This window comes from Pongo pygmaeus, chromosome 22 (assembly GCF_028885625.2).
Source record: "Pongo pygmaeus isolate AG05252 chromosome 22, NHGRI_mPonPyg2-v2.0_pri, whole genome shotgun sequence".
NCBI classification, from domain to species: domain Eukaryota; kingdom Metazoa; phylum Chordata; class Mammalia; order Primates; family Hominidae; genus Pongo; species Pongo pygmaeus.
Window position 1 is genome coordinate 46,581,742 of NC_072395.2, and position 24,462 is coordinate 46,606,203.

At 39.5% G+C, this 24,462-nt stretch overlaps 1 protein-coding gene across 3 annotated transcripts in view; it reads left to right on the forward strand.

Moving 5' to 3' along the window:
• The window catches only part of ITSN1 (intersectin 1), a 254,550-nt gene that overhangs the window by 61,132 nt on the left and 168,956 nt on the right, over positions 1 to 24,462 (forward strand). For all 3 annotated transcript variants that reach the window (XM_054468745.2, XM_054468746.2, XM_054468747.2), the window contains exons 2-4: positions 15,163 to 15,222; positions 17,529 to 17,621; positions 18,929 to 18,992. In XM_054468745.2, coding sequence (XP_054324720.2) covers positions 15,195 to 15,222; positions 17,529 to 17,621; positions 18,929 to 18,992 — 185 coding nt within the window. In that variant the 5' untranslated portion in view covers positions 15,163 to 15,194. The remainder of the gene's footprint in view (positions 1 to 15,162; positions 15,223 to 17,528; positions 17,622 to 18,928; positions 18,993 to 24,462) is intronic.

A 24,462-nucleotide genomic window follows, 5' to 3' on the forward strand; every position in this document is an offset into this window, starting at 1 on the left:
GTTTTAATAACTTGCTGAAAGCATGTATTTTGTGTAAAGTGTGGCAAAGAAGCAAACAATTGTACTTTCATTGGGAAAAGACTAAAAGGAAATATAAATACCAAGCTGTTGGTACAGGTTGCCTTCCGAGAGTGGAATTGTGGATTTTTTTTTCACCTATCTTTTCAGTTTTCTAAATTTCCCACAGTTGTCACCTATAACCTTTAAAGGGGGAAAGTGTAAGCAATCATGATGTAGGCCCTGTTGTAAAACAGAAGTAAATGGGACTGTGCCTATTTGCCTACTTGGTGCTGCCCTTCTCCGTGTGTTGTCTCCTCCCTGAAGAGCTCTGGGCCCTTAGCCCTGAGGTGCTGCCTCTGCCTGGGGCTGAGCTTCCTGCACTCCTGGGTAACTCTCCTGCTTTCTAGGCCATAGGGCCAGGGACCTCAGAGAGGAGAATGCCTTTCCTTTTCCCTAGGTATGTTTCTGTTTGTTTTCAGCATAGGTGACCTACCTTATGCTGCTGAAGTCCCCTCATAGAGATAGAACTGATTTCGTTCACTTTTTTCTTTTCTCAACTGCTCTAGGCTTTCTGTTATATTTTTAAAAAAGTATGACTTCCTTCTTCCATATGGTAAATGTTTACACGTCAGGAAGCTTTTTCTTTTTGTGTGTAAGAAGTAGAAGCTCACTGGACTTATATGTCAGCATTCTATTAATCTTAATTCCCCCATTTTGTTTCTGTGATCTGCTATGACATTACAAAAAAAATTGGTTTATCTTTCTTCTTTCTTTTGTTTTCCAGTGCCTTTATTGCATGGAACAGTATCCCCCGCACCCATGTTTCACCCTGGTTAGTTTACTAGGCTAACTACTTTGTGCCTCTTTGGTGAAGTTCTTATTCCTAAAAGTATGAGGTTATCATCATGGGCTCTGAATCCAGACTCTCTCTTCCATTGTTTAATAACTGTATAAACTGTGCCTTAGTCTCTGGAAGAGGGAATACTAATACTATTTAATCCATAGCTTTGTTAATAGGATTAAATTGGCTAATATAGGTCAGGTGTACTTGCAAGCACTTAAACTTTCCATTCGTTATTATAAACTATTACTATTAAGGATCATGCCAGTAAATCCTCACCAAAGTTGACTTCATTATTTTGGCATAATGTTATTGTAGACTATTATCTTTGATTCTGGGAGTAAGGCTAAGTTGTCATTTGAATGGGATAAGGACCTCGAAATCAGTTGTAAAGACAATCTTGGCTGGGCGCGGTGGCTCACACCTGTAATCCCAGCACTTTGGGAGGCCAAGGTGGGCGGATCACAAGGTCAGGAGATCAAGACCATTCTGGCTAACATGGTGAAACCTGTCTCTACTAAAAAAAAAACAAACAAAAAACAAACAAAAAAATTAGCCAGGCGTGGTGGCAGGTGCCTGTAGTCCCAGCTACTTGGGAGGCTGAGGCCGGAGAATGGTGTGAACCTGGGAGGCGGAGGTTGCAGTGAGCCAAGATTGGGCCACTGCATTCCAGCCTGGGCAACAGAGCAAGACTCTGTCTCAAAAAAAAAAAAAAAATGACCAAATGCTTTAATGAGGAGATAAGAATCACTGAACCAGCCTGTTGTTTTTATATTGGATCAGTATAGCTTTGTACTGTACATGGAAATAAAAATAAAAATTTTTCCTGAGTAAATTAATAAGATGTAGGAAAGATATTAAGGTTTATTTTTAAGTAAGCTCTAAATAGAAATGATAATCTGATTATAAAAGAGAAGAATATGAAAAATATTTAATATGCTAGTGCTCTGACTCAAAAGTTAAAACCTACATTTTTTCTTTATTATTTGTTTTTTGAGGCAGAATCTCGCTCTATCACCCAGGCTGGAGTGCAGTGGCACAATCTCAGCTCACTGCAAGCTCCGCCTCCTGGGTTCACGCCATTCTCCTGCCTCAGCCTCCTGAGTTGCTGGGACTACAGGTGCCTGCCACCACGCCCGGCTAATTTTTTTTTGTATTTTTAGTAGAGAGAGGGTTTCACTGTGTTAGCCAGGATGGTTTTGATCTCCTGACCTCGTGATCCGCCTGCCTCGGCCTCCCAAAGTGCTGGGATTACAGGCGTGAGCCACTGCACCTGGCTAAAACCTACGTTTTTTTCAATTCTCTTTTTAACATTTGAAAATTTTGCTTAATCTAAAATATACTCCAGAAGTTTAAATGGAAAGACCTTAATAAAATATTCAGTCAAATGCTCTTCCTTTAGAAGTGGAGGCACTGAAGTTCATTTCTCCTATCATTCTAAATTGATGTTTCATTTTGACTATATATTTAGTGAGTTATGGCAGTAAAAGCAGTTTTAATTTTTTTTCTGAAAGCCTAGTCATATTGGAGCCCTTTATAACTTGCCTCTTGAAGTATATATATTTACTCATATAAATCAAACACTGATGTCTGTGAAGTTTCATATCATCTTTTATATTTGAGTTTTGTTCATATACTTATTGTCGCCCAGGCTGGAAGTACAGTGGTGTAATCTCAGCTCACTGCAACCTCTGCCTCCTGGGTTCAAGTGATTCTCCTGCCTCAGCCTCCCGAGTAGCTGGGATTACAGGCATGTGCCACCATGCTGGCTAATTTTTCTATTTTTAGTAGAGATGGGGTTTCGCCATGTTGGCCAGGCTGGTCTGGAACTCCTGACCTCAAGTGATCTGCCCACCTGAGCCTCCCAAAGTGCTGGGATTACAGGCATGAGCCACCACGCCTGACCAAGTTTTTAATTGATGGCATTTTAAAGAATACCTCATATTTTATACTTTCCAGTCATTTTCCCCACTTATATGAAATTTAAAATGAGAGTATAGCTGTTATTTGTTACTTGGTCATAAAGGTATTTGGAAAATCACGGATCTTAGAATTTTAATAAAAGGCATTTATTACCAAGAAAAACACTGGATATATTGAACTTAAAATGAGTAATTAGTATTTCCCAGTAAAGCATTTTGGATTCAACATAGACTATGCTTCACCCTACCTCACTTCTATAAGAAAACCTTTTTTAAAAAGAAATTTTCTTTTTGTCAGCTTTAGTAAATAATGTCATTCAGGATTCCTATTCGCAATCTGAGATCTGCCACTTAACTTGCTCAAAAGCCTTACGGTCCACACCATTTGTTCTATCCTTTCAATTCAGGTTTTATTTGTTTATTTATTTATTTATTTATTTTTGGAGTGGTGTTGCACAATCTTGGCTCATTGCAACCTCCGCCTCCTGGGTTCAAGTGATTCTCCTGCCTCAGCCTCCCGAGTAGCTAAGGTTACAGGTATGCGCTATCACGCCCAGCTAATTTTTGTATTTTTCGTAGAGACGGAGTTTCACCATGTTAGCCAGGCTGGTGTTGAACTCCTGACCTCAAGTGATCCACACGCCTCAGCCTCCCAAAGTGCTGGGATTACAGGCGTGAGCCATTGCACCTGGCCTCAATTCAGTTTTTAACTTGAACTTGAGATATTTTTAAAGTTAAAATCTGTGTTGAGGCATATCAAGAAATGCTATGTCTCTTGGGGGAAAGATATGAATTCCATCAACATAGATATTTTAGTTTATAGTGAACTGTTAGGAATGCTGTACTCTTGACTCTTAAACTTAGTGTTTTCTTTGTGGCTTGTGGCTCTCTTTTCAAGTTTATTATTATGTAATTGAAGTGTACTAAATGCATATACTTATTTTTTATTTTTATGTTTTTTCAATTTTTTATTTTTTTTGTGTGTGTAGGGGGGTCTCACTATGTTGCCCAGGCTAGTCTTGAACTCCTGGCCTAAAGTGATGCTCCCACCTTGGCATCCCAAAGCACTGGGCTTACAGATGTGAGGCACTGCACTTTAAATGCGTATATTTAAAATGTACAGTTTGGTTAGTTTGGACATAAGCATATGCCTGTGAAATCATCATTCCCAAGAGAGCAAACACTTCTGTTCCCCCAAAGTTTCTTATGCCTCTCTGTTTTGTGTCCTTTCTTCCCCTCCCATCTTCAGGAAACCACTGATGGGGTTTTTGTCACTCTAATTAGTTTACATTTTCTAGAATTTTTCTGGAAGTGGAATCATAGATATATACTTTTTTTAACCTGACTTCTTTCACTTAGCATAATAATTTTGAGATTCATGCGTGTTGTTGCGTATGTAACAGTTGGTTCCCTTTTATTGCCAAGTAGCATTTCATTGTATGGATAGATCACCATTTGTTTATTCATTGATCAGTTGATTGACATTTGGGTTTCAGATTTTGGCTCTTAAAAATAAAGCTTGATAGAACATTTGTGTAGAAATCTTTGGGTGGACATAAATTTTCATTTCTCTGAGCCAAATACCTAGAAGTAGAGTGGCTAGGTGGAGTGGTAGCTGTGTAATGTTTTAAGAAAACTATATTTTTAAAAGTTTGTACAGTTTTACATTCCTCTCAGCAATGTGTAGAGCTGTTCCACATCCTCACCAACACTAGATGTGGTCATTCTTTCTCATATTAGCCATTCTAGTGGAAATATAGTGGCATGTCAATGTGATTTTAGTTTGCATTTCCGTGATGGTTAATAATGTTGAACATCTTTTCATGGGTTTATTGCCCATTTCTAGAAATTATTTTTACATCTCAGCCATTTCCTCACTGAGCTGTCTTATTCTTAAATTGTAAGAGTTCTTTGTATATTGTGGATACAAGTCCTTTTTCTAACGTATGTGTTGCAAGTATTTTCTTTGTCTCTGTGGTTTGCTTTTTTGTTTTCGTAATGGTTATCTTTTGAAGAACTGTTTTTTTTTCCTTTTTTTTTTTTTTTTTTAACTACTTTGAAGCCCAGTTTACTAATTTTTTCTTTTTTTTTTTTCGAGATGGAGTTTTGCTCTTGTTGCCCAGGCTGGACTGCAATGGCGCGATCTCGGCTCACAGCAGCTCCGCCTCCCAGGTTCAAGCCATTCTCCTGCCTCAGCCTCCAGAGTAGCTAGGATTACAGGCATGCGCCACCACGCCCGGCTAATTTTGTATTTTTAGTAGAGATGGGGTTTCATTCCCCATGTTGGTCAGGCTGGTCTCGAACTCCGGACCTCAAGTGATCCACCCACCTTGGCCTCCCAAAGTGCTGGTATTACAGGCGTGAGCCACCGCGCCTGGCCTAATTTTTTCTTTTATAAATCATGCTTCCTTGTGTTTTGAGAAATTGCCTAGCTAAGTTCAGGAAGATATTCTCCCATCTTTTAAGATTTTCATATGAAGCATATATATGGTTTTGCATTTAGGCCTAGGACCCGTTTTGAATTAATTTTTGTGTATTATGTAAAGTGTCAGTGTTGGCTTTTCTCCCCACCTGGATATCCAGTTGATCCACTTTGTTTGTTGAAAGACTTTTTTCCTCCAGTGATTTGTCTTTACAACTTTGCCAAAAATCAATTAACCAAACGGGTAGGTCTTTCTGAACTCTTCTTTTCTGTTTTATTGATCTGTCTCTTTACATCAATCCCAAAAGGCCTTGACTACTGTTGTTTTATAGTAAATCTTGAAATCAGGGTAAATCTTTCAACTTTGTTCTTTTAAAAAGTTGCTCTGCTTATTCTAGGTCTTTACTATCAGCTTGCTGATTTCTGCCACAAAGCCTGCTGCAATTTTGATTGGGATTGCATTGAATATACAAACCCTTTGGAAAGAATGGCATTTTCACAATATTTAATCTTTCAACCTATGAACTTAGTATCTTAGTACCATTTATTTAGGTCTTCTTTAAGTTTTCTTCGCAATATTTTGTAGTTCTAAGTGTAGAGGCCTTGTATATGTTTTTTTATGTGTTTGTTTGAGACGGAGTTTCACTCTTGTTGCCCAGGCTGGGCCTCCTGGGTTCAAGCGATTTTCATGCCTCAGCCTCCCAAGTAGCTGGAATTACGGGCATGTGCCTCCATGCCTGGCTGATTTTGTATTTTTAGTGGTCAGGCTGGTCTCAAACTCCTGTCCTCAGGTGACTCACCCGCCTTGGCTTCCCAAAGTGCTGGGATTACAGGCGTGAGGCACTGCGCCCAACCTGTCTTTTGCTGAATTTACATTTAGAAATTTTACATATTTTGATGCTACTGTAAAACAGTTGTTTTTCTTAATTCCACTTTCCAATTTTTTGCTTGCTAGTATTTAAGAATTCAGTTTATTTTAATACATTAACCTTTTATCCTGCAGTTTTGTTAAATTCACTTATTGAATATAGTCATTGTTTTCTAGATTCTCTGGGATTTTCTATATAAACAGTGATATCTATAAATAAGGAGAGCTTTATTTTTACTTTCCAATCTTCATGCCTATTTTTTGCCTGTTTTTTTTCTTATCTTATTACTTTATTGAGTAGAATCTCCATATCAGTGTTGCACAGAAGTGGTAAAAGCAGATATCCTTGTCTTGTTCCTGATCTCAGGCTGAGAAATTCAGTCTTTACCCGTTAACTGTGATGTTAGATGTAGGTTGTTCATGGATCCCCCTGTATCTGTTTGTAGAAGTTTCCTACTAATTCTAATTTGCTGAGAGGTTTTTTTTTTTGGAGACAGAGTCTCGCTCTGTCACCCAGGCTGGAGTGCAGTGGCGCGATCTCGGCTCACTGCAAGCTCTGCCTCCCAGCTTCACGCCATTCTCCTGCCTCAGCTTCCCGAGTAGCTGGGACTACAGGCGCCCACCACCACGCCTGGCTAAGTTTTTGTATTTTTAGTAGAGATGGGGTTTCACCGTGTTAGCCAGGATGGTCTCGACCTCCTGACCTCGTAATCCGCCTGCCTCGGCCTCCCAAAGTGCTGGGATTACAGGCGTGAGCCACCACACCCGGCCTGGTTTTTTTTAATCATGATTGGATGTTGAGTTTTTGTCAGAAGCTTTTAAAAAATAGCTGTTCACATGATCATATGGGCTTTCTGCTTTATTCTGCTAATATGGTATATTACATTTTCTGAATGGTTTAATCTTGCCATTTCTAGGATAAACTATTTGGTTATATTTTAGTATCCTTTTTATATAATATTGATGTTCAGTTTTTAATTTTTGTGAATGATTTTTGTATCTGTATTCTTTAGGGATCTTGTTCTATTATTTATTTTTTGTAATGTCTGTGAGGTTTTGGTATTATAGTTGTATGACCTAAAAAAGTGAGGTGGGCAGTGATCTCCTTTTTGTTTGAAAAACTTTGCATAATTTTTGTATTGTTTCTTCTCTGAAAGAATTCACCAGTGAAACAGACTATGGCTTTCTTTGGGGGGGCAGTTTTTTGTTTTTTTTTTCTTTTGAGATGGAGTCTTGCTCTGTCGCCAGGCTGGAGTGCAGTGGTGCAATCTCGGCTCACTGCAACCTCCGCCTCTCGGGTTCAGGTGAGTCTCCTGCCTCAGCCTCCCAAGTAGCTGGGACTACAGGCGCGTGCTACCACACCCGGCTAATTTTTGTATTTTTAGTAGAGACGTTGGCCAGGATGGTCTCGATCTCCTGACCTCGTGATCCCAAAGTGCTGGGATTACAGGCGTGAGCCACTGTGCCTGGCCGGGGAAGGTTTTTAATGATAAAATCAGCTTCTTTAATAAATATAAGAGTATTCAGATTCTCGTATCAATTTTAGTAAGCTTTATTTTCCAAGAAATTTGTGTCTTTTATCTACACTGTCAAATTTGTTGGCATAAGGCTGTTTTTACTATTTCTTATTTTTTAAATGTTTGTAGGATTGATGGGGATGCCCTTTATTTCTATGATTTTTTTTCTCTCTGTGTCTAGCTCGAGGTTGGTAAATTTTTTTTTCAAAGAACCAGAGTTTGATTTTGTAATTTTCTCTATTGTCTGTATTTTTATTCATCCTGCCATATCACTGTAATTTCCTTTCTTCTGCTTACTGTTGGTTTACATTTCTTTTTCCAAATTTTTGTCTCTGTTATTGTTTAGATTATTAACATTTAATGTAATTATCGGTTGTTGGAATTAGACCTGCCATCTTCCTATTACTGGTTTTGTTTGTCCTTTCTGGTTTTTTTTCTTTCTTTCTTCTGTTTCTTTTTTCTTGACATCTTTGGATTTTTAACATTCCGTTTTCATTTGCCTCTTGACTTTTTGGCCATGACTTTTTCTGTGTGTGTGTGTGTGTTGTGTAATTGCTCCACGTAGTAAATATATTTACTTAACCTTTTATAATCAACTTAGAGTTAATATTTTATCACTTCATGTAGAATGTAGAAGGCTTGCAGCCATAAAAGTCCCTTTACCCTCCCCCAGAGACATTTATGTTACAGTTGTCATATGTGTTACATTTATGTTGAAACCCTACTACACAGTGTTACAGTATTTGCTTTCAACAGTCTACATATTTTAAAGACCTTAATAGGAAAAATAATTTTATATTTACTCAGATGTTTGCCATTTCTTTTGCTCTGCTTCCATTCTTAAAGATCTCAGTTTCTCTCTAAAATTTTCATTTGATTCTTTTTAAACTAGTTTTTCTTTCTCTGCTGATAACTTGTATCTTTCCATGCATTTGTGTCTGTGTTTGCCTCATGAAAAGTAGGTGTAATGGCTGTTCTACAGTCTTTGTGTGATAATTTCAACATTTTCATTGTCTTGGAGTTGGCATCTGTTGATCGCAATTTTTTTTTTTAAGAATTTGTCAGGTTTTCCTACTTCTTTGTATGTCCAGTAGTTTTGGATTATATCCTGGACATTTGTGAGTTTCATGTTGTATAGATGTTGTGTGCTGTTGTAATCCTCTGCAGAATGCTGTTTGTTTCAGTAGGTATCTAACTTGGTTAGATCTACCTTGGTTATATACCAGACTATAAATTCTCTGTGCTGTCTGTGGACAGGGGTTCCTTTCTCAGTTCAGTTTTCAAGACCAGTGCTGTGCTACTTTGAGCCTGCCGTGCATATCCATATCTCAGGTGTGAGCCTAAGACAAGCGAGAGTTCATTCACACAATGGCAGGTCCCGTTTCTAGCTTTTTTCCTCTCTGGTTTTCCCCACACTTTACAGCCTACAGGTGCATTTTTCATGAGTTCCTTTAACCACAAAGACTGTGTTTCTGTTGGAGTTTTAGTCTCTGCATCTGTGCTTCACTGCATAGCTCCCTGACTGGGGCCCACCTGTGGGGCAGAGTTGTAGAGAAAAGACGAAAAAGAAACTTTTTACTCCATGGAAAGGAAACTTTTTTGAAACTTTTTACTCACCTCCCAAATCTGCCTACTTTTGTTTACTTCATATTGTCCTCAAGTATTATAGTTACATTTTGTGTTCTGTCTGCTATAGCAGAAGCAGAACTCTGGTTTGTGACATTTTATTTTTATTTTTGAGACTGAGTCTTGCTCTTGCTGCCCAGGCTGGAGTGCTGTGGCAGGATCTCGGTTCACTGTAACCTCTGCCTCCTGGGTTCAAGCGATTCTTGTACCTCACCCTCCTGAGTAGCTGGGATCACGAGCGCCTACTACCACGCCAACTAATTTTTGTATTTTTATTAGAGACAGGGTTTTATCATGTTGGCCAGGCTGGTCACCAACTCCTGACTTCAAGTGATCCACCTGCCTCGGCCTCGCAAAGTGCTGGGATTCCAGGTGGGAGCCACCGCGCCTGACCAGGTTTTGTGACATTATTTAATGTCTTGGATATGTGATTATTCTTTTTCAACATGGTAGCCTTTTTTTTTTTTTTTTGAGACGGAGTCTTGCTCTGTCTCCCGGGCTGGAGTGCAGTGGCACAATCTAGGCTCACTGCAAGCTCCGCCTCCCAGGTTCACACCATTCTCCTGCCACCACGCCCGGCTAATTTTTTTTTGGTATTTTTAGTAGAGACGGGGTTTCACCATGTTAGCCAGGATGGTCTCAATCTGCTGACCTTGTGATCTCCCCGCTTCGGCCTCCCAAAGTGCTGGAATTACAGGCATGAGCCACCGCTCCTGGTCTCAACATGGTAGCCTTTTACAAATTACTCTATTTTTTTCAAATTGTAGTAATTCATACAGCAAGCATATATAACGGTAGGACGAAACACCTTACACCAAGATGTCATCTCCATGGTCTGTCCAGGTAGCATAGAACACAAAAGGAGATGTGACTGAAAGATGTTGCTTCATCTACATGTTCCTACTATTGTCTGGGGTTCCTTAGGAGCCGAGGAGAACCTCACTGTGATTGGCATTGGAAAGACCTGTGGTTAGAAGAAAATTATGTGGGAAAATTCCAGCCTCATCTTTTTTTTTTTTTTTTTTTTTTTTTTTTTGAGACGGAGTCTGGCTCTGTCACCCAAGCTGGAGTTGCAGTGGCGCGATCTCGGCTCGCTGCAACCTCCGCTTCTCGGGTTCAAGCAATTCTCCTGCCTCACCCTCCTGAGTAGCTGGGACTACAGGCACGTGCCACCACACCAGGCTAATTTTTTGTTTAGTGGAGATGTGGTTTCACCGTGTTAGCCAGGATGGTCTCGATGTCTTGACCTCGTGATCCACCCGCCTTGGCCTCCCAGAGTGCTGGGATTACAGGCTTGAGCCACCGCGTCCGGCCCAGCCTCATCTTTAAGCTGTAATTTGGCTATTGTGTTAGTGAATAAGCCTGAAAGGTACATCTTCATTCATACATAAACATAATTTAGTTTTCATTAGGTGGATTCCTTGTTCACATCCAGATGAGAACATGACACTAAAGAAATCGGACTTTAATTAGGGAGGGAAAGAGAGAGAACGTGGAGTCCCTTTGGTTGTCACTTAAGAGATACAGATGAAGGAGAAGTAGAGTTGGAGGTCAGAAGGGCCAGAAGGTAAATGTAGTCTAATATTAGTCATAGTGAGGTGAAGGCTTTGGAGGGTAGAGATTCATCTAGGGTGAGAATTATTTCCTAAGTTCTAGAGTAGGATGGTAAATAACAAATAGTTTTAGGTGCTTTGTCAGGAACTGATAATGACTATAAGTATATTTTAAATCATATGACTTATGTTTGCTGTGATCCTCTCATAGTAGCTGTGAAGTATTTAAAGTAAGGCATAAAATTATTATATCTATATAAGTAAAAATGGTTTATTTTAATGCTTTCAATATCATAGTTTAGTATTAAGCTAATGCTAACTTCATAAAATCATTTTTTCCTAAGATAATTTTTGAGATTTATAGGAAGGTAGAAATGCATGCATTTCCTCTGGATTTGCCATTTGTTGCATAGTATTATGTATAGCATTTTCTTAAACAAAAAGTTTAAAGAAAATATTAGCAAATCAAACCTAGCTGTGTAGTGAAAGAATAACATGCATATATGAATTGGTCTATTGTACAAATTCTAGGATAATTCAATATTCGCAAATAATGTCACTATAATTCAGAAGGTAAGTAAAGGAGAAATTCATTATCTCACTAGATGCTTAAAGAAAGCTTCTGAAAAAAATTTAGCAGCCATTTCTTAATAAAATTATAAAAAATAGGAATAGAAGGAAACTACATAAACATGGTAAATAATCTTCACTAAGATACAGCAACAAACCAACCTATTAAAATATGAAATACCAAAACTGTCACTGTGAAAGTCACAGGCAATACAAAAATTATTGCTATCACAACTATTTTGTATAGCTTAGTGTTATTGCTTTGGGCTAGTAATGTAAGGCTAAATTCTTTATTTCCAGAAGATATAGATCTAGGAAATCTAAGAGATTCATATGTGAGACTATTAGCACTAATAAGAAAGTGTGGTAAAGTAGCTGGATACAAAGAAGAGAAATCAATAACCTCTTTATTTTGCAACACAGTAAAAAAATGGAAGTAAAACTGAATGAACAGAATGTATTCTCATATATATTAAATATCTGTTTTACTATGCATTTAAAATCCAGAGCTTACCATTTTTGGGAAGCTCTACAAAAAGATATATGACATGTTGATTCCAAAAGAATTTTATGAGGACTAAGTGAGATAAAACACACTAAAATTTTTAAGAGAATTATCAAGGTTGCCTATACATATATTGAATGAGAAATTGTCGAGGAAAAGAAGGGCAGCTGCAGTTTCTAAAGGGAATCTACAGTGAGAAGTAATCTGATTCACAAACCTCTGGTTAAATATGGTGTCTTGACTACACTTGTTTTCTCCTTCCATAAAGTCTGCAATAATCTCAAAGGAAGCTTAAAAATGTTAATTCATAGCCAGGCGGATGGGGTGTTGTCAACTGTAATCCCAGCTACTTGGGAGGCAGAGGCAGGAGAATTACTTGAACCCAGGAGGTGGAGGTTGCAGTGAGCCAAGATTGCGCCACTGCACTCCAGCTGGGGACAGAGTGAGACTCTGTCTCAATAAATAAATAAAATAATAAAATACATAAATAAAATCTTAATTCATAAGAAGAAACATAACAGTAAAGGAGACAGTGACCAAAGATTTTAACAATTTTTCAAAACAGAAAGTGAATGGAGGGAGTAGTAACTGAGTTCACAGAGAAAGATACCACCTAAGTACCTGCAGAGGTCAGTTACGGAGATAACAGCATGCCCCAGGGATATCTTGAGAGAGTTCCTTGTGCTTGGGGGCTCCACATATTCCAAAAGGCTGAAGTCGGTTTTACAGCTCACAGTGGAAATTCCTTAAAAGTCCATATCCGGATCTTTTAGACCTTCCTCTCCTACATTCCAGCAGATGGGTAACTACTTCAGTCCCTTGTCTGCTGGGGAAATGGGAGGAGCACTAGAACCAGAAGTGCGCCAGACTAGAGAGGTGAAGCACGGGATTGAAAGTCAAGTGAGCCTGTACAAGTCTGCACACTGAAGTGTAGGGCCCTACCTCCTCCTTCCTTCTTCACTCCTCCTCAAGGCAGCACTTAGATGAGTTGATCCCTTCACACCCCACCCAGCACTTCCTTCTACCTGGCAAAACTTAATAGCTTCGATGAAGAAACCTCCACATTACTGAACATTTGGATGTGTCCCAATGAAAAGGTAACTCAGTATACCTGATCATTTTACAGAGAAGCCCATCAGTCAACAAGCCTGCCACCCACGCTGAGCTTGGGCAGTTTTTTAGTGCCTCACTATTAAATATGGAGGCGCATCCAGGGATCACTAGATATATAAGGAAAACCTTAAAAGTGAAAGAGACGACCAAGATGGGCGGATCACAAGGTCAGGATTTCGAGACCAGCCTGGCCAACATGGTGAAACTCCATCTCTACTAAAAATACAAAAATTAACTGGGCGTGGTGGGGCGTGCCTGTAATCCCAGCTACTCAGGAGGCTGAGGCAAGAGAATTGCTTGAACCTGGGAGGCAGAGGTTGCAGTGAGGTGAGATCGCCTGGGCAACAAAGCAAGACTCCGTCTCAAAAAAAAAAAAAAAAAAAGTGAAAGAGACCCAGTCAATGAGCCAATGAACAAAAAAGGAACCCAGAGGAATCCAATGATCCAAGAAACAGAAGAACAGAGAACAAGAAAGTGCTTTTGGAAATTTAAAAATGTGATAGTTGGAAAAAACTTATGTGGACAAATTGGAAGGTGAAATTGAGATGTATTAGGGCAAGATACCCATTTTTTTAAATCTAAATTTAAGATTTTGAATCTGTATTTAGTACTCATTTATTCTTTTTTTTTAATTTTTATTTTTGAGACAGGGTCTCTCTCCAGTTGCTCAGGCTGGAGTACAGTGACACCATCTCAGCTCATTGTAGCCTTGACCTCCTGAGCTCAGGTTATTCTGCCACCTCAGCCTCCTGAGTAGCTGGGACTACAGGCTCATGCAACCACGCCTGGCTAATTTTTGTATTTTTACTAGAAACAGGGTTTTTCCATGTTGCCCAGGCTGATCTCGAACTCTTGGACTCAAGTGATCTGCCTGACTCAGCCTCTCAAAGTGCTGGGATTACAGGTGTGAGCCACTGCGCCCAGCCAATACTCAATTTTAACTGTGCATTTACCCTGTTAAATTAAACATAAGGAAAAATATTCACTAAATCTGGATTTTTTTGAGACGGAGTCTCGCTTGGTCACCCAGGCTGGAGTGCAGGGGCGTGATCTCGGCTCACTGCAAGCTCCATCTCCTGGGTTCACGCCATTCTCCTGCCTCAGCCTCCCGAGTAGCTGGGACTACAGGCGCCCCCAACCATGCCCAGCTAATTTTTTTTTTTTTTTTTTTTTGTATTTCCAGTAGAGACGGGGTTTTACCGTGTTAGCTAGGATGGTCTCGATCTCCTGACCCCGTGATCCGCTCGCCTTGGCCTCCCAAAGTTCTGGGATTACAGGCGTGAGCCACCGCACCCGGCCCTGAATCTGGATTTTTGTTTTTAGTTAGAGAAGAGGACCGGCTTTTTTTCACATCGGCTGTTGATGAATAAATAATGCCTGATGGAGATTTTTGGAGCATTAGATTTGTGTTTGGTATTCTGGGACAGATGTTAGTGTAATATGCATTGTTTACAGGATATGGAGTTAGCAGGACAGCCAACTCCACAGCCTTTGGTCACCAAACGAATGGTATCGCGCTAATCATGTAGCCTCTCTGATTTTCATTTTCCTGATCTATAATATGGGGATGGTAATAATGCTAACCTATCTCACAGGGCTGTGATAATGAGTAGAAGAGATAAGACCTATAAATTACCTAGTATAATGTGTAGCATGTACTAAGTGCTCAATGAAAAGAAGCTTTGATTATAACCGTCAAGTAGATGGACTCGTAATTATAGATGGTTAAGAAAAAGGTACAGTCAGCCCTCCGTATCCATGGGTTTCACAGAGTCCATAGGTTCAGCCTACCACAGGTTGAAAACATTTGGGGGGAAAAATTATGTCTGTACTAAACATGTATAGACTTTTAAGCATACAGAGTAACAGTTGTTTACATAGCATTTACATTGTATTAGATATTGTAAGTAATCTAGAGATTATTTAAAGTATGCAAGAGGACGTGCTTAGGTTATATGCAAATACTGTGCCATTTTATATGAGGGACTTGAGGATCCACAGATTTTTTTTTAATCCATGGGAGGTCTTGGTACCAGTCTTCCTGGGATAATGAGGGACAACTGTATATTTAAAAAGTAACATGTGAATGAATGAATTCCTTAATTGTAGAGCTATGCTCTGGATCTAGTATTAGTCCTCTGACCATTAAAGACAGCATGTTGGTGTGTTTATGATTATACAGGAATTAAGTTTTCATAAACTTAAATGTTGCATTTCACTTACAGGCGTCAATTAGCAAGGTAAAAGTAACAGAACCATGGCTCAGTTTCCAACACCTTTTGGTGGTAAGTTTTCAGAAATTTCTCTTTTTAATGTACTTTGGGACTAGATTTTAAAAACTTGATATTATGGCAAATTTAAAATTAAAAAAGTAGAGAAAGTAATATAATCAACATTCCTGTATTCCATCATATAGTTTCATTAATCATCAACTCATGCCCAATATTGTTTCATCTGGATTCTTTTGGAGCAACTCCCAGGCATCATATCATTTCATCTATAAATATTTTAGTATGTGTACCTAAAAGATAAGAAAACGTTTAAAGACGTAACTTCAGTACCATTATCACATCTATAAAAATTTACAATACCAGGCCGGGCATGGTGGCTCACGCCTGTAATCCCAGCACTTTGGGAGGCCAAGGCTGGTGGATCACCTGAGGTCTGGAGTTCAAGACCAGCCTGGCCAACATAGTGAAACCCTGTCTCTATGAAAAATACAAAAATTAGCCGGGCGTGGTGGCGGGCGCCTGTAGTCCCAGCTACTCCGGAGGCTGAGGCAGGAGAATGACATGAACCCGGGAGGTGGAGGTTGCAGTGAGCCAAGGTGGCACCACTGCACTCCAGCCTGGGTGACAGAGCAAGACTCCGTCTCTAAATAAATAAACAAACAAACAAACAATACCATATTATCGTACCTATAAAATGTTTGCTATATCTAGTCTGTACCTTATAGTCTTTGGACATTTCCCTGATAGTCTTTAGACATTTCTTGTTATGGTTTGTTTGTTTAAATTGGGATCTAAATAAGATACAAATATTGCAATTAGGTCATGTGTTTCCCATGTTTTTTTTATCAGCAAGTTATTTGTTGAAGTGATGGGGTCATTTACACTTTTTCAAAGCTGGGATTTGACGCATGAAGCATGACATTTTTGTTTGTTTTACTTTAAACTAAACATAAGTTTGAAACATATCAGTCTGCATAAAATGTGTTTTTTGGGTAATTTTTCCTAATGTTATTAGGAAATTGTTAATTGTTCTTGCTTACACCCAAGTTACTTTTTAACAAAAATACTTATTAAAAAGTAGTACTTATTAAAAAATACTTATTAAAAATTCATATTAACGGATTACTCTTGGAAGCTGTCTAATCTTGTCATGAAGAGAGTAAAAGTCTCCGAGGGATTCTGGTACAGAGATGTGTAAACTTTTCAAAATTACTAGTTATTCTATTTTATTTTTGTCCCCCTTCTTAATTACTGTACAATTTCTGGTTTTTATTTGTAGTTACAGGGATGAATTCTTACAGGGCAGTGAAAATTTCTTCTAGAAGCTGCAGAACTGTAAGGTCTGTGAGGGAAGGGGTCATTTCTGTCTTGGACACCCATTCATCCCCACAGTAAATATTTTTCCAGTGACTGAATGGATTTTTACTTTATCTGTCAATGTCATACCAGACCCGGTAGAGAGGAGAGATGCAATGTTTAGATGTTTTTGCTGGTGTCCTGGGCACGTTCACATTTTGTGTGAAACATACGTATTGTGTATTCCCAGTTTTGTGGAAGGTGTCCGAGCCTTTGAAAGCTTTCATGTATGTAATCTAGAATTATTTTAATCAATTTTAGGAGACCCAGGACTAAAGTCCGCAAGATCTCAGTCGTGAGTGGACATCTAGTCAGCCTAAGAGCTGAAACTGAAGGAAAACCTAAAACCCATTCTCTTTGGCTATTATTTCATATCAGGACATCCCCTGCCCTTCTTTTTTTTAAGTCTGCTTCCTGCATACTGAGATACCCATTTTTAAAAACAGCTTTAGTGAAATATAATTTATATTCCATAAAGTTTACTAGTTTTAGTTGTATAATAATTTTTAGCAAATTATATAGAGTTGTGCAACCATCATCACAATCTAATATACTAATATTTTAATCACCCCCCAAAAGATTTTCATGGATATTTATCACACTCAACTTCTTCTTTCATAACTTTTCCCTGTGGCATTTAAGGCACTTGAGAGTACAGTTTTAGGTTTAAGTTAATTTAGTCTGTTGCTTGGGTTTATGTAAGTAAATTATTAATTTACTATAATCTTGCTAACTATGGGATTATAAAACAAGTTTCTAAAAAAGGAATGTGTGCCTCTTCTTTTCTTTCCCTCCCATTCTCTCTCTTTCTGTTTCTTACATTTTGTGTCCTGTTTTACACTTCTAACTTTATATGCATAACTTCCAAGGACAAGAAGATGTGAATTTATCAAGTCTTTATAATACATTGACAGAATTTTGAAGTGCTGTGGAAATAGTGTGTGAGAGCATTTTGTTTTCCTTTTCTCACTGAATAATTTGTTTGTCTTTTCTTTGGATTTTAGGCAGCCTGGATATCTGGGCCATAACTGTAGAGGAAAGAGCGAAGCATGATCAGCAGTTCCATAGTTTAAAGCCAATATCTGGATTCATTACTGGTAATCAGAGTCAGCATTTTTTCATTTTTACTTATCAGTAGTGCAGATGTCTGTGGAAACTCTATCATGCAAAGCCGAGATGGGCAAATATGACCAAGGAGAGACATTTACCTGTTTTGCCCTAACCTTGTACCTGTCCTTTTACAATTTTTTTTACACATAATGGAATCATACCTTGTTTGCAATTTTTAGTGCGTGTCAAACCACCTGTTTTGTGCATGTAATTTATGGGAATTGGTTAAGATCAAAGGACCAGTGGCACACACCTGTAATCTCAGCACTCTGGGAGGCCGAGGTGGGCAGATCCTTGAGGTCAGGAGTTCCAAACCAGCCTGGCCAACATGGTGAAACCCCATCTCTACTAAAAATAAAAAATTAGCTGGGTGTGGTGGTGGGTGCCTGTAATCCAAGCTACCTGGAGGCTGAGGCAGGAGAATTGTTTGAACCCTAGAGGCAGAGGTTGCAGTGAGCCGAGATCACGCCACTGCACTCCAGCCTGGGTGACAGAGCGAGACTCCATCTCAAAAATAAACAAACTAATTTTCCTGTTTGATTATTTTTCAGGAATTCACTTTAGAAAAAATGGAATCTTTATTTCCTGGGGAATTGTTCTGCTACCATGCCCAGCTAATTTTTTTTTTGAGACAGAATTTCGCTCTCGTTGCCCAGGCTGGAGTATAATGGCGTGATCTTGGCTCACTGCAACCTCCCCTCCCAGTTTCAAACGATTCTCCTGCCTCAGCCTCCCAAGTAGCTGAGATTACAGGCACCCACTACCACGCCCAGCTTATTTTTTATATTTTTAGTAGAGATGGGTCTTCACCATGTTGGCCAGGCTGGTCTTGAACTCCTGACCTCAGGTGTGGTTCTTAATCATTGTTATTTATTCTCCGTAAATATTTCAGAAGTACCCAGAATTTGGAGTATAGGTATTGGGAATGGCAAAGAACTTTTTTTATAAAGTGAAAGTATGGGTCATCAGTTTCCTAAGGATTCCTATAAATGTGCTTTTGCACAATGGGTAGCTGTTCATATCTTAGTTAATAGCAGATTAATTAAAGTGGAAAATCTATGCCGGGAAATGGTAGGCCCTTTTTGAGATGATTTTTTAAATTCTAAAGTCAGTGCTGATGGATTCTTTTACTGTTGCCTATGGGCTTATCTTTGGACTTTTATAATGCACTCAACTCGGTATTTATAGTATTACCAGCCTCTTTTTAAATTGTGTAATTTTGCTATTAGAGGATTTCTGTCAGCTATTGGGTTTGTTTTTTTTTTTCCTGAAACTTTTTCCGTTTAATTTACAGGTGATCAAGCTAGAAACTTTTTTTTTCAATCTGGGTTACCTCAACCTGTTTTAGCACAGATATGGTAAGTTGGAATTTTACATAAGCATAAGGCAAAATAAAATATCGTTTAGTTCTATTTGGTAATATGATTTCTTATGTTATAAAAGGAGAACATGTATCTCTAGCCTGAAATATCTTGTTACTTCTTACCAGAGAGTTATGTCTGAAAAGTGTCTTTCTCATATGGAACTAAAACAAAACAAAAAAAGTGGTGACATTTGAAGACAACTGTCAAAAAGTTGAATTTCCATGGAGACATCTAAATTTTGGTGTTCCTTCACCAATTAGTTTTGGCTTCATCCATATCACCCACATTTATTTGAATGTCCCACATTTCTTGCTTTATAATGGAATGATTTTTTATCTTTCACTGACTGAAGAATAAAAGGTAAAGAAAATATTTGAGAGTTACTGCATGGTGAATCCATAACATTAATAGATAATATTGAATTATTTGACTGTCACAAATAGGCATTCAATCTTTTGAGCCACAGGAAATACAGAGAGTATAATAAAAAGGGTGGCAAGTACAGTTTTGGATTCTTGGCTCATGGCTTTGGAGAGCCATGCTGAATTCTGTTGTCCTCTAAGATGTCTCATTTTTTTCACCAAGGGTTCTTAATACTTCACTTCCCTGAGTTAATTAGTGTTATGAAGGCAGCTCGCTATGAAGAAAGAGCATGTAGGCTGGGTGCGGTGGCTCATGCCTGTAATCCCAGCACTTTGGGAGGCCGAGATGGGTGGATCACGAGGTCAGGAGATCGAGACCATCCTGGCTAACATGGTGAAACCCCATCTCTCCTAAAAATACAAAAAATTAGCCAGGTGTGGTGGCGGGCGCCTGTAGTCCCAGCTACTCGGGAGGCTGAGGCAGGAGAATGGCGTGAACCCGGGAGGCGGAGCTTGCAGTGAGCCGAGATCATGCCACTGCACTCCAGCCTGGGTGACAAAGCGAGACTCCGTCTCAAAAAAAAAAAAAAAAAAAAAAAAAAGAAGAAGAAGAAAGAGTGTGTGATTTGTAGTCATACACCTGAGTTTGATTCCCAGATGTACCATTTTCAGTGTCTCTGATTTGGAGATGCAGTTACCCTCTTTGACCTCAGTTTTCTAATCTAGAAAATAGGAATGGTTATAGTTTTGTCAAAGTTGTTGAGAGGATTCCAGAAAAACCAAGGACTTATTGTGGCTCCTGTCACATAATAGGCCCTCAAAATAAAACCCAAAAAGGTGTCATCTCCAGGGACTGGGTGTTCTACATAACTGAATTTTCCAGCTAACCACTTTGTCCTCTTAAATGACCAAACTTTTAAATTTATAATCTTATGGAAATTAATAAAGGTTGATACAGCTTTTTGTTTCTTCTAAGCACAGTCTACAGAACACAATCTAAGCTTTTCTTGATGAAATGTCATCATTATGAAAATTAGTAACTCTGTCCTGAAATAGCAAAACTTTCATAGGATATATATGTTTGTGTGTGTGTGTGTGTGTGTGTGTGTGTGTGTGTGTATTTGGATATATTTGAATTGAAACGAAATGATACCAGATCCCTGTGCTTTTTTTGGGTATCTGCTTTATTTTCTTTTTCCTGGTTGTCAGCATATTGGCCGCCAGACTGTCTCTAAACTAGTGTGCTTGCTCCTCTGAAGCCATTCTAATTCTAACTTCTGATCTATTAGAGCTAAAAAATCAGATAACCAAGCGGTTTTGGAATTACAGTTTAAGTAAAGTAAGAGGCTCAGATGAAGAAACAGCCTTCAAGAGAGAAGTCATGCGCAAGTGAGCACAGAAGCCCTGTTCTGTCAGTTAAATGTGAAAGTTTAAACACAAGAGACCTGTGGCACCTTTGTGAATTGTAACAAGCTTCTTCTGCTTGGCAGCTCATACATGATGTCTCACACCATCAGGACCTCTTGCTGGAACCTTCTTCCCCAGACTTAACTTCCTACACTGGATTATGCTTTTATGTTATATTCCCAGTTTTTGAAAGTTCATTTATTCTTTCAACATTGAAAAATTATTTATCAGATATCTACTGTGGACCAGGGACTGTTAATAGGTGCTGCGGATATAGCAATGAACAAAATAGACAGAATCCATTCTTTTATTGAAACAACAGTCTAGTGGAGGAAGACAATAACAACACAAAAATTGTTACATGGTGGTAAGTGTGGTGGAGAAAAATAAAATACACTCTAATGAATTTCATTTTTTTTCTTCTGTTTTTTGTAGAGGTGGGATCTTGCTATGTTGTCCATGCTGGTCTCGAACTCCTGGACTCAGGCCATCTTCCTGCCTTTGCCTCCCAAAGTGCTGGGATTATAGGTGTGGCCACCATGCCTGGCAAAGACAACTGTCTTAATTGAAAAAAGTGACATTTGGCTGGGTGTGGTGGCCCACGTCTGTAATCTCAATGCTTTGGGAGGCCAAGGTGGGAGCATTGCTTGCGCCCAGGAGTTTGAGACCAATCTGGGCAATACAACGAGCCCTCATCTTTAAAAAAAAAAAAAAATTTTTTTTTTTGTTTTTGTTTTTGAGACGGAGTTTTGCCCTTGTTGTCCAGGCTGGATTGCAATGGCACGATCTCAGCTCACTGCAACCTCTGCCTCCTGGCTTCAAGCAATTCTCCTGCCTCCGCCTCCTGAGTAGCTGGGATTACAGGCGTACACCACCACGCCTGGCTAATTTTGGTATTTTTAGTAGAGATGGGATTTCACCATGTTGGTCATGCTGGTCTCGAAATCCTGACCTTGTGATCTGCCTGCCTCGACCTCCCAAAGTGCTGGGATTACAGGCGTGAGCCACTGCGCCCGGCCAAAAATTTTTTTTTAATTAGCTGGGCATTGTGGTGCATGCCTGTAGTCTTAGCTGCTAGGAAGGCTGAAGTGGGAGGATTGCTTGAGCCCTGGAGTTCGAGGCTGCAGTCAGCTATGATTGTGCCTTCTAGCCTGGGTGACAGAGCAAGACCCTGTCTCTAAAAAATAAAAACAGTTGTCCTAACTTTCTAAACTATTTTTACCTGAGTGACCCAAAGTCAGGTTTTTATAATGACTATGTTTATTAATTAAAGATGGTAATTTGGCAATCTTAGATTGAATCAATTAATCTTTAATTTTTTTCTTACATTTTGCTAAATAAGTTTGTGATGGCATATTTTACTATCAAAAAATGTCTGTAACTCTCTTTTCCCAAAAGAAATATCTTTGAAAAGTCATTGGAAATTTCATGAACCACTGATATCCTGCCCAGATGATGGAATAATGCAGTGCAGATTATGAGTTTAGCAAGATCTGTCTTTCAACTGAGCTGATTTGATACTTATTCACATAGTAACCCTGAGTAGTACTTGATCTCTTAAAGCCTAGGTTTTTTTGTTTGTTTGTTTGCGTTTATGTTTTGAGATGGAGTCTTGCTCTGTTGCTCAGGCTGGAGTGCAATGGCACGATCTTAGCTCATTGCAACCTCTGCCTCCCAGGTTCAAGTGATTCTCCTGCCTCAGCCTCCCAAGTAGCTGAGATTACAGGTGCCCACCACCATGCCCGCCTAATTTTTGTATTTTTAGTAGAGACAGGGTTTCACCATGTTGGCTAGCCTGGTCTCGAACTCCTGACCTGAAGTGATCTGCCTGCCTCGGCCTCCCAAAGTGCTGGAATTACAGGCATGACCCACTGCAGCCGGCCAAGCCTAGGTTTTTAAAATTGCAACTAATAATAGCTGATCTAAAGAAGCAGCTCCCCCCAACCCCCATACTATTCTTATGTTCTTCTGTGATTTTTCTGGTAGGGTCCCAGGGTAAGTCCTTACTCCTTTTGGTAGAGGGAAGAATAGGTTTGACTCTGAAGTTTTAGGCAGTCCTTGTGTCAGTCATCTGGGGAAGAAGATAATTTTTTGCTTTTTTGTTTGTTTTTGAGACAGAGTCTTACTCTGTCACCAAGACTGGAGTGCAGTGGCATGATCATAGCTCACTGCAGCCTCAATATTCTGGGCTCAAACAATCCTCCGGGCTCAAACAATCCTCCCACCTCAGCCTCCTGAGTAGCTGAGACTACAGGCATACACCACCACGCCTGGCTAATTTTTGTATTTTATGTAGAGATGGGGTTTTGTCATGTTGCCCAGGCTGGTCTTGAACTCCTAGACTCAAGCAGTCTGCCTGCCTCAGCCTCCCAAAGTGCTGGGATTATAGGCATTAGCCATCACGTCCAGCAAAGAAGAGAAGTTTGGATTGAGAATTGGAAACTGTGTCTAGTTTCTCTCTCTGAGCTTTACTTACTTTGTTCTGGACTTTGTTTCAAATATTTGAGTGATATGAACTGATGGGCAGTATATGTTAGAAACCTTTATTATGTTTTATTTCCATGTAGAAACTATATTCCAGTTAACTAATTTGTTAACTTTCAACTGTAATCTGTTAATGCTTTGGGGACTCCTTGTCTCTCCTAGCTGATTTCCAATTAAGAATACAAGAAAACCTTAATTCTCAGGATGGAGTCAAGTCAGTGTGTGTCATGCCAAATTATAACTGTGGCCAAAGATGATACATCTTCCTAGAAATTGTCTTATTAATAAGGAGCTGGAAGGAGGTTGGCAGATATCCTTTTGGCAATTGAAGTGCTCAGAATTTTTTCAGCCTTGCTATGATGTGGAGGGGAGGAGAATAAAGCAGTGGGAATAGACAAGAGCCAGAAGGTACAGGAAGGAAAAAGAGACAGGGGTAAAGAGGCTAGATGAGGGCTGTGGAATCTGAGACGGAGGGCCAGCAGAAATGGAGAGAAAAGAGGGAGCGAGGGACCACTACCTGGAAATGGGCCCTGAGAGGAAAGAAGGGAGCCAGACACATGAAGGCAAGGATTAGATCAACTTTGTGATCTGGTTCAGAATGGGTGTCAGGGCAAACAGCCATATATTCGTAGTTTGTACTTCTTAAGACACTCCTGAGTATGTGTCAGAAGGGCCTTCAGCCCCAACAAGATCAATTTGCTAAACTCATACAAAAAAAAAAAAAGAATAAGCACCCTGGACTCTTGATCCCCTCTCCTCCATCCTTCATTCCTGAGTACCACCTCAGTAGCTCATGGCATTGAACTAAGATGACATCTTAGTTACCTGGCTGCCCAAACCAACACCTGGGCACCATGCTTGATTTCTCTCTTTTCTTCACCCTGCACACCCAATCCATCAACATAATTGCATTTACAGACTTTATCCTCAGTCTGGCCACTTCTTTCCTACTGCTACCATCCTAACCTGTCATCTCACCTGTGCCCACTGTTCGAGCATCTGGACTGGGTTCTCTCTTTCACACTTGCCCCTTTAGATCCTAGTCTCCAAACAGCAGCTGGAATAATCTTTTTTTTTTTTTTGAAACAAAGTCTCACTCTGTCGCCCAAACTGGGCAGTGGCGCAATCTGGGCTCACTGCAACCTCTGTCTCCCGGGCCCAAGTGATTCTTCTGCATCAGCACCTTGACTAACTGGGATTACAGGTGCACA